Source organism: Salmo salar, chromosome ssa18 (genome assembly GCF_905237065.1).
Source record: "Salmo salar chromosome ssa18, Ssal_v3.1, whole genome shotgun sequence".
In the NCBI taxonomy this organism is placed as follows: Eukaryota; Metazoa; Chordata; class Actinopteri; order Salmoniformes; family Salmonidae; genus Salmo; species Salmo salar.
Genome location: NC_059459.1, coordinates 7781014 through 7792324, shown reverse-complemented (window position 1 = coordinate 7792324; position 11311 = coordinate 7781014). Strand labels below are relative to the sequence as shown.

At 40.8% G+C, this 11311-nt stretch overlaps 1 protein-coding gene across 1 annotated transcript in view; it reads right to left on the bottom strand.

The window, feature by feature from the left end:
• Nucleotides 1-431: 431 nt before the first annotated feature.
• The window catches only part of fam204a (family with sequence similarity 204 member A), a 44517-nt gene continuing 33637 nt past the window's right edge, over nt 432-11311 (bottom strand). The window contains exons 6-7 of the mRNA XM_014154255.2: nt 1231-1340; nt 432-780 (exon numbers count right to left, since the gene is read on the bottom strand). Of these exons, the coding sequence (XP_014009730.1) occupies nt 729-780; nt 1231-1340 (162 nt within the window). The 3' untranslated portion in view covers nt 432-728. The remainder of the gene's footprint in view (nt 781-1230; nt 1341-11311) is intronic.

Sequence of the window (11311 nt, the reverse complement as noted above, 5' to 3'; positions counted from 1 at the left end):
AGGTCATTGCAGATCAAAATATGATCAAAGTGCAAAGAAACTACAAAAGACTGGCATCAAATCTACTGGGTACACAACAACATTGTTAATCATCGCTCAGACTCTTTACAGCCATAGAGTAGGCTTCTCAGAAATATCCTGTGCTTCTTGTTTAAGCCGAGGAACAATGGCATCTTTCTCAGCATGGGTGAAGGCCAACACCAAAGCCTCCGTTTCATGTCTCATACCCTCTCTGTTGACACAATTTACAGTTTATGACTGCTCAGAACAGTTTACAGCAGCCAAATTTCATTTTGCACTGGCAAATCCTATCGCACATTATCCTGTACATTGCATTAGGACCCTAATCTCTTCTTTCTCTACCTCCTCAGAAGAAAGGAGCGCCTTCATGATTAACCCACTTTACAGCAATAAATAAACGCATCATCCAGTAATGTACACCAGATTTAATTGGAAGGAAAAAGGCCCAGAAATGCTCAAATCACAGAAATGTAATGGAAAATAGCACACACAGCAGCCACCATGGAGTGCTCAGAGAATTAATTTGAACATTCCATAATTCTCATCTTATACAGGCTTTGTTTTTTTATTGTTATGTACAGTATCCTGACATTTCCTTTCAAAATTGTACAGGTACAAACATCTTCTCTAACAAACTTTATGAAATTAACTGAGAAATTACACAAATCTTTACAAAAATGTAATTTTCTTTCTCTTCTGGGTTTATGTCACATATATCCCATGTTGCTTTTGGTTTCCCATCTTTGTTTGGCTTCAAACCTGAAACAATATTAAAATACTGATTTAGCAAAAAACCTATTTTGAGTACTTGGAATAAAATTCCTGCAAAATGTATTCTCTTTTACAGAAAAGACAACAATTAATTTCTGTATGAAATATACATATTTCCAAGTTCTTGAGAGCTTGAAATGACAGTAAGTTGAGTGTAGTTCTTATACATTGGCATAACACATTTTACACATGTTCTACCCATGACATCCACTGTGACAGTTCAAAATGGCGTCTATCTAATTTTACGAGACGGCTACAGAACACGCTTTCTCTGTATAGGCGAAACGTAGCATGTACGCATACCTGTGTATGAAATAAGTGGGAAAGAAGCTGGCAAGCTAGGCAAATATGCATAATAAAATGTATGTCACTAACAAACTGCGATGTAATGTAAATTCAGGAGATAATTGTGGGGAGGAGAGCAAAAAGACAACACACCCCCAAGCGATTTGCGTCTTCCTTTTCTGGGCTGCCCGAGAAGCCTCCGCTTCCTGTTTGCTTTGCACAAAGTCACGGCAATCGGCGGCTTGAGCGATTTTCACGGCCAGCTATTGAGAGGGAGACAAAGACAAGGCCCATTAGAGGATGTAAATCAGTCTCTCTGGCAAGCAGAGCTCTTCCGACTGATGTGTCAGGGTGGCTTCCCATGAGTGCCTCCGGTCTCCGTTTTGTCTCACCCCGACCATGATGCAACGACAGTCATGATGGCATAAAGATCCCTGGGTTGGTGAAGAAAAAAAAACATGGTACATACACACAGACAACTGCTTAACAGTAATAAGACAGTCAACCATTTACCACGAACGTGCAAAAATAAAATGTCATGACCTTTACTAAATCGTTTGAATGTACACTAAAAGGAGACCTTGCGCAGTTCTTTAAATGAAAAGTTTAAGGAATGACTGTGACTGCAAGTGGCAAACACATTTTGTTCAAATCCCAGGGAGGAAGTGCATGTACTGTAGAGCAGAATAATCCCAATAACCCCAGTCACATAGAAGTACGAGTAACAAAAGGGAAAAATCCTGTCACTCCCGAGATAGGTTTATTATTCGACCGAAGGAAAAGTTTGATAAACACTTAGAACAAATCACCCTTTCTAAAATGCATAGAGTACAATCAGGGGAAAGAAGGAAAAAAAGTCTTAAGGTAATGAAGAAATGTGCCACCATTTCTTAACTGGAAAAAAAAAACCTGCTGGTGATTTTTTTTCTTTCAATTATAATTAAGTGGGATAAACTTTATTAGAAAGACTAAAACTAAAATATCTCCTAATGCATGCTGGGATTAAGCAGGTCAGAGCGAGCAGCCAGGACAAATGTAACTCTAAAGGCTTTTTATCACCATATTTCAGGAACCAAGGGTGTAAAATGTTCTAATTTGGGATACATTAAAAGCCATAAAGGTCTTTCAAAAAGATTAATGGTACTTTGCTTGGATTTAAGATAAGGGCTTCAGCTGGCTGCAAGTACTGGGCTCTGGCTGGGCCCTCGAGGCATTAATCTATACAGTCACTTGGAAGATTTGTAAAAGCGTCTGCATAACCTGAAGCTAACATACTATGACAGTTTTCTAATTCCTTGCCATTTTTTATAGGTTTTATAGCCAATAAATTATGTTTTCTAGTCGGAATGCTGGAGAAAGGGAAAGTTACAATGGGTGATCATTCTCCTGTTGGGAGTAGATTTGCCAGCAGATAATTCTCATCAGGGCGTTTTGAGCACCATGTTTAAGTGGTGTAGGTACTAAATGCATTTGCTTGGCTGTGGCACACGCTGGGATTGTACATCTAAAGGTTTATTAAATTATTGGTTTATTAAATCTCAGAAAGGCTCCTGTGTTCACACATTTTCCAAAAATAAAGTAATTGGGTAAAAGGCATAGTGTTGAGAGAAAATAAAATGAAATCGGAGGATGCTAAATGGCTCCTTTTGAAGTTTACACCCAGAGATGTATACTCTTTACAACACAAGGATTACCCACATTAACCTGCTCTCCTGTGTGGATCATTTGAAATGCAAAGGTGTAGAAACCACGCCTTCCTAAACATTCTTCCGAAACCAAAATGAAAACCCTCACATTCCCCCCTATTCTCTTCCAAATGAAGCCACTGAGCGGTTACTATATTTAAAGCGTTAAAGGTCTTTAATTTTTTTATCAGTTCAGTCTACAATCCCTGATTGTCTTTACTGGGGCTCAACATTAATGTCAACCAAGTTACCTAGGCGACAGAACAGATCAAAGAGACAAAAAAGCCCTCAAATGTCTGATTAATCAAGCCTGCAAACAGCTTATTTCTTTTAGCCTGCATGCAAGTATGAAAATGAGATTCCGAGAGCAGTACATTGTGCAGATTTGTTCATTCTTATCTGAACAAAGCCAGCGGCAGCTTATTTCATGGATCACTGGCACTGTCAGCGCTGTGGCGCCGAGCAGGTGACGGCTCCTCTTTCTGTGGCGAGAACAAAATTAGCAAAAAGTCGGCACAAATTAGCCTCTCATATTTTCAGTAATATGACATTATTTTTCATTTACTTTTTTGATCCACTTTTCAGGATTTTTTTCTCCCCCTCCTTCTTGCGTCTTAGTGCCAAATCCTTTCACATCACAAGCCAGCAGAAATTAAAAAATGTGCTGCCAGAATAAAAAATACAAAGCTAGAAAAAAAAGGAGACATGAGCCTACACAACAGGAAAAAAACTCATGTGTTCTTTGTTTAAGGCAGTCACACAAGCCAATCCATGTTTCCTTAAAACCCATATTAAAAAAAGATTTAGTGTCCGATACCATCAATTTTCCCCCCAAACCATTGTCTTTCCTTGAAAGTCTGCCCTGAGCACAGCCTCTGTTTAACACAAGGTTTATTCAAAGGATTAATACTGTGACCTTTGGAAGGTTTGCAGGCAGAATATTCATGCTGCATTATACCGCTGCAGCAGCAGCAGCACCTTAGGACCACTAGGCGGGTTAAGACAATAGTAACGCTTTCTGTTGTCACTCATGTTTGGGTCATCATAGAGATTCAAGTGGACCTCCAAATATGGGTCCTCGTTATACTATCTGTCACTTCAGCACAGACCATGTTAAAGATAAGGCTGTGATAAGACATGTCCATTGTATGGACACAAAATAGTACTGAGTAACACGAGGTATTGTCATAGTCCCCCCCCTTGAGCTGACTTGTATACTACAGCATAGCCTACTGCATGGATGTGTCTTCAGTCAATGACATCCCTTCCAAAATAATCAAGACATAGGGGATCATGCCGGTAGTACTACCAGTTTACCAACATGACCGCATACGGTCTTCAGAATGCATAGTTATCAGTAACTTCTGGATCCCTGGATATCCCAAGATACACATTACAAACAACAGCAGCTTCAAAAGACAAATGGTAGGGAGAGAGACGATTCAACTTAAAAACATGACTGCTTTTCTATATGGATAAAATGTTCAAGCTGGTATTAAGAATATGAAATAAATGATGGCTTTAAAGGGAGAAATGGCCTTAAACCCATTCATAAATGTCCTATCCAGGGAAGCCTCTTCCAATTAAAACGAGTGAGAGGTGGATTAACAGGGGCTATGTGGCTTTGCCTCGCTAAATCACCACCCCGAGCTGCTCCGCTGCATTTGACGTGTAAACGATTAATGACCAGCCTAATTCCCTTATCACACTACCTTAATGCCTAAATAATGTGGCCTTAGTCAACTTTGGGAAGCAGGGCTATATAAGAATGGAATGAATATCAGATTAGCAGCTCATATGTAATTTCAATCTAATTTCGAAGAATCGAGGTAGGGAGGAAAAAAGGAAAATGGATTTCTAGTCTGAAAAGTCAGATTGTTATGCTTCAAATTGATCTTGTTGATGTCATGTAAAAGCATTACTGCGACAATGAAGCATAAAGCAGTTTGTCCACTAAATTGCTTTGATGTCATTCAATCTATTTCCAATTATTGGTTGTCCTATCTGTGCAGGTTAAACAAAGAAATGCCTATGCTGATAAGAAGAATTAGGTCTAGTTCAACCCCCTGAAAAAGCCAGGGAGGAAACATGACAGTTAATATTCTGTGTATCTGTGGAAAATATAACATCTGTGATCAAAGTGATAATGGATAACCGAAAGTCTTGACAATGATTTGAGTGAAGTCTTGCTCAAATGGAATGCCTAGGCCTAAAGCTTCACCTCTACGAGTGTTAGATTATGCTGATGTGCTCTTATTTCACTGTGAGCCAAATGGTGTGTAGGGCCATGCAATAGAATGTAGCTAGAAGCTACCTTAAACCAACACCTAGCTACGGTACACCATCAAGAGGTTCGGAGTTTTCTTCTCTGCATAACGGCTACAAAAGGGTTGGGATGACAATCCCATGACCCAAGTCTGAGACCAGGTCAAGGCAACACATGAATTTGGGAATTGGTGTCAGAAGTGTGATGGCGCTACCGTGAGACCATCGAAAGTGTGCCCAGGCATTAGGAACTTGACAAGGAGAAGGAAAGGGTAGAAGAAAGGTAAGTGTAGCAACTTTAACCCAACATCTATTAACTTCGTCAAGAGGTTTGGATCCCTTTGGTAAGCTAAGGTGTTGGCCGCTGGAACCGGTTGAGTCCTGGACGGGGGGTGAAACCTGGTCAATAGGAATGTAACGATTCACCGATACGCATCGGTCCACGGTTCAAATGTTTACGATATGAGTGCATCATTTATTTAGTTATTTAACCTTTATTTAAGAACTAGGCAAGTCAGTTAAGAACAAATTCTTATTTACAATGACGGCCTACAAAAAGGCAAAAGACCTCCTACGGGGACGGGGGCTGGGATTAAAATTAAGAATAAATTAAATAAAAATATAGGACAAAAACAAACATCACGACAAGAGAGACAACACTACCTAGAGAGACCTACGACAACAACATAGCATGGCAGCAACACATGACAACACAGCATGGCAGCAACACAACATGACAACATGGTAGCAGCGCAAACCAGGGTACAGACATTATTGGGCACAGACAACAGGGCAAGAAGGTAGAGACAACAATACATCAAGCAAAGTAGCCAGAACTGTCAGTAAGGGTGGCCATTATTGAGTCTTTGAATGAAGAGACTGAGATAAAACTGTCCAGTTTGAGTGTTTGTTGAAGCTCATTCCAGTCGCTAGCTGCAGCGAACTGAAAAGACGAGCGACCCAGGGATGTGTGTGCTTTGGGGACCTTTAACAGAATGTGACTGGCAGAACAGGTGTTGTATGTGGAGGATTAGGGCTGCAGTAGATATCTCAGATAGGGGGGAGTGTCCATGGGAAGTCCATGGGAACCCAAACTGATCCAAATGTAGCATGCATCAAGGTCAGAAAATCAATTCAAACGTCACGAATTGCCGGTTCACAAAAATGTTTTGCACAAATGACTTTCTATACCTTCGGAAAATACCTCTCATCTTTGGTGACAACTGCGTCTTCTCCTTCAGTGTTGAACTAAGCAAGTCATTAAGTTGACAGTCATTGATCTACAAGTCATTTTGCATGACGAATAACCCCAGGCAATATCAGTGGCCTAGTTGAACTGTGCGCAACTGTGCGTGCTAAACAACGAGAGGTAGCTCTATTCCTGATCTGGCACATGTGCACGTCACCTTCATCATTCACATGTTTGTGAAATGGCTTGCACGATATTAGGCTTTATTAGTTGAGTCACAACCAATGTAATTTGCCAGGTAATTTTTTTCATCAAATGCGCTGTTGAAAAAGGTGTTTTACCAGAAGAAAAATGGCCTAAGCTGCCGCCGGAGAGACAACTCTCATCTGGCTATAGGTAGGATACATGCTGATCGGGGTTTAGCCTAGATTCGATTTCATTTTGATTGTTCAGGTTCACCATCAGTAATAGTTTTGCTTGAAATAATCAGTATATATAGACATTTTTTGGATATAAAGGGTAATCATTTCATAATGAGGACAACAATCACTTTTGCTACCCGCACTGCATGGTCGAAAAGCAGGAGAAGAAGAGTCCATCAAAACTTACAAAAACTGTCTAAACCACTTGATTATGAGATGGGGTGAAATTCAAAGTTGTGCTATACACTTAGTGGTCATTTTATTAGGTACACCCATCTAGTACTGGTTCGGATCCCCCCCTTTGCCTCCAAAACAGCATGAATTCCTAGGGGCATGTAAACATTGCTCAATTGGTATGAATGGACCTAAGGTGTTCCAGGAAAACAATCCCCACACCAATACACCACCAGCCTGTACCATTGACACCAGGAAGGTTAGGGCCATGGACTCATGCTGCATACGCCAAATCCTGACTCTGCATGAAGCAATGTCCGGACCAGGCAATGTTCTTCCACTCCTCAATTGTCCAGTCTTGGTGATCTCGGTGCCCACTGAAGCCACTTGTTCTTGTTTTTAGCTGATAGAAATGGATCCCGAGGTGGTCGTCTGCTACAATAGCCCATCCGTGACAAGAACCGACAAGTTGTTGGTTCTGAGATGCCGTTCTGCACACCACTGTTTTCAAGTAATCCTTGACCTAGAGCGGAAATTCTTGTTACGGTTCCACCTCGAAGACTGACGCAGGCTGCTAATGCATATTCAGGACTTGGGGTGGGAACATTGTGGTGATTTCCACGTGTAGCAGAGAAATAACATATAGGGCACTGACTGACAGCTCTCAGTGTAACTAGCTAGCATGCTAACCTTAGCTAGCTAATGAAAGTTTATGAAGACATTTCAGTTAAGACAGGCAATACTGTAAGTCAGGTGAATATAATTATTTCAGAAAAATAAATACCTGTCAAGCATTGCCGGTTCTAGACCATTTCAACTGGGGGGGCCAAGCTGGGGCCAGTTGTACTGTTAGAGGGGCCAGTTACATTAATAACGGATGTAAAAAAAAAAGAACGATAGCAAAAATTAGTTATGTAAAAATGATTTCATACTCCACATTTAGGGGGGCCACAAGGGGGTCCAAAATTGTTGTCACAGGGGCTTCCTTCCCCCCAGAACCGCTAGTGCTGTCAAGAGATGAGTCTCAGCTAAACCGTGCCTAAACGAGCTGTTGACATATTTTCGGGTTGATGTTTGTCTGACTCTTGCCATTTGATAACTCCAGTGAAACAGTGTCAGATTCCAGACGTCATTCCTATTTGGAAACGCACACCGACATGGTCAAATAGCTACATTCTTTGTTCTCTCTGTTATCATGTCAGCAAGCTAGCTAGCTAGCTAGCTATATATCAATGCATTATCTAAATTGCGACTGCAAATCCACAATAGAAATAGAACGAATATAAGCTCCGGTAATATGGTTAGCCTAACTATTGAACGTTTTGGAGGGAGTATTGAAGCAATGGGCGAGTTCGTTTTGTATGGCCAGGTGCCCCGGGTGGGTTGAGATTTCTCTTTAGGATCAATGAAATAGTAGAAAATAAGCAAACCCTGCACACCTGGCCATGCAAAATTAATTGGCCTAAAACATTATTGCTCAAAACCATTCATCTTGTGGCGACTGGGGGAGCGGGGTTCTAAAATGCAATCATATGACGCAATTTGACATTTATAAAATTATCATTTTTTTAATGCAGACTGGCAACAAAAAAAATGTATTCAACAAATTTCCAAATAGATTACGATAATTTGCTGGTAAAAAAAGGGTAGGTGCGAAAACATTAGTTTGGACAACATTTTTAAATTTGCTCCATGGCAAGGCGGCCAAGTGTAGGTCGTCACTAGTTAACACATTTTAACTACATTTTCTCTACTTAAAATCAGATTTGAAACCTAACTCTCACCATAACCCTAACTACACTGCTAACCTTAGCCTAACCTTAAATTAAGACCAAAAAGCTCATTTTTGTTTTCATGAATTTGTACAATATAACCAATTTGGACTTTGTGGCTGTTTTATCTAGTGGAAACCCAAGAGTAGGCTACAGAGAAAAGCTGTTTGGCTCTCATACGCCTCGCAAATAGGAAGAACTTATCAGCAGGTATTTCTGACTAATAAACATTTCCAGGTTGGATGGTGGTCAACATTTAAATAAAACACAGGCCTGAAAAGAAATGTAGGCTAAAAATAATTTGCACGTCATCTCATAGGAAAAGACAAGTAAGACTTCAAGGCGAAATATATCATACTTTGACAACGATGATGACTTATTGACTTATTGTGCATTCAAAAGTATTCAGACCACTTTACTTTTTCCACATTTTGTTAAGTTACAGCCTTATTCAAAAATGTATTAAATAGTTTTTTCCCCTCATCAATCTACACACAATACCCCATAATGACAAAGCAAAAACAGGTTTGTAGAAATTCCCACATTTATAAAAAAAAACTGAAATATTACATTTACATAAGAACTCAGACCCTTTACTCAGTATTTTGTTGCAGCTCCTTTGGCAGCGATTACAGCCTCAAGTATTCTTGGGTATGATGCTACAAGCTTGGCACAACTGTATTTGGGGAGTTTCTCCCATTATTCTCTGCAGATCCTCTCAAGCTCTGTCAGGTTGGATGGGGAGTGTCGCTGCACAGCTATTTTCACGTCTGTCCAGAGATGTTCGATCGGGTTCAAGTCTGGGCTCTGGCTTGGCCACTCAAGGACATTGAGACTTATCCCGAAGCCACTCGTGCGTTGTCTTGGCTGTGTGCTTAGGGTCTTCGTCCTGTTGGAAAGTGAACCTTCACCCCAGTCTGAGGTCCTGAGCACTCTGGAGCAGGTTTTCATCAAGGATCTCTGCACTTTGCTCCATTCATCTTTCCTTCGATACTGACTAGTCTCCCAGTCCCTGCCGCTGAAAAACATCCCCACAGCATGATGCTGCCACCACCACCATGCGTCACCGTAGGGATGGTGCCAGGTTTCCTCCAGACGTGACGCTTGGCATTCAGGCCAAAGAGTTCAATCTTTTTTTTTTTTTTTTGGTCTTTAGGTGCCTTTTGGCAAACTCCAAGCGGGCTATCAATTTATTTTAGTAGGCAATTATTTTTTCATGATTGCCATTTTATTGCCAGTCTGTCATTAATTAATTAAACTGTTTTTCTTATTAGCTTATAAAACTGTTGATGGTTCATTATTGTAAGTGTGAGTTCAAAGCTTGCTAATAAGCCTTCCCTACTCAGAAGAGGCAAGATAATGGAATATGTACAAAGCGGGCAAACTTTCAGACTCTTTTTCAGTCCCTAAAGATGACAGTATCTAGCATCAGATTATTAGGGAACAGAAAAATAGAGACATGCGTTATACCACTGGCTGTTCGGCAGCATCTTCCCAGGAGTGGCTCTCTTTTTGCATGTCATGTAACGCTGTTTGTCAAATTGGCAGCAAGATTACATAAACCTCTTACACGACTGCCCCCTGAACGACAGTAATGATCATCTTTATTGAGAGAATATGACTCAGGAAATCCTTTTACAGAGGAGTGGCTTCTGTCTGGCCACTCTACCATAAAGGCCTGATTGGTGAAGTGCTGCAGAGATGGGAGGACCTTCCAGAAGGACAACCATCTCCACAGAGGAACTCTGGAGCTCTGTCAGAGTCACCTTCCTGACCAAGGCCCTTCTCCCCCGATTGTTCAGTTTGGCCCGGCGGCCAGCTCTAGGAAGAGTTTTGGTGGTTCCAAACTTCTTCCATTTAAGAATGATGGAGGCCACTGTGTTCTTGGGGACTTTCAATGCTGCATAAATGTTTTGGTACCCTTACCCAGATCTGTGCCTCGACACAATCCTGTCTCGGAGCACTACGGACAATTTATTCGACCTAATGGCTTGGTTTTTGCTCTGACCTTATATAAACAGGTGTGTGCCTTTCCAAACATGTCCAATCAATTGAATTTACCACAAGTGGACTCTAATGAAGTTGTAGAAACATCTCTGGGATGATCAATGGAAACAGGATGCACCTGAGCTTGATTTCGCACCGAATCGTTTCAAACTACAACGTATTGTTCCTGTATCGTATCGGAGCCCATGTATCTAGATATGTATCAAATCGTCTTGATAGGAAAAGATGCACATCCCTATTGGTCAATATACAATTTCAGTCAAATGTTTTCTGATGACAAATAGTCTTTATTCTGTAGGTGTAAAAAAACAAGTCCAAGTACATGAAAGCATAACTGGCATTGGTTGTCTGGTGAGACTATTTGACTGCTTATCTAATCAAAGCCATGAGCTGTATATCCTCACCATATTATGTTCTATTCAATATGCATTGTCATATTCTCTCAATAAAGATGATCATTACTGTCGTTCAGGGGGCAGTCGTGTAAGAGGTTTATGTAATCTTGCTGCCAATTTGACAAACAGCGTTACATGACATGCAAAAAGAGAGCCACTCCTGGGAAGATGCTGCCGAACAGCCAGTGGTATAACGCATGTCTCTATTTTTCTGCTCCCTAATAATCTGATGCTAGATACTGTCATCTTTAGGGACTGAAAAAGAGTCTGAAAGTTTGCCCGCTTTGTACATATTCCATTATCTTGCCTCTTCTGAGTAGGGAAG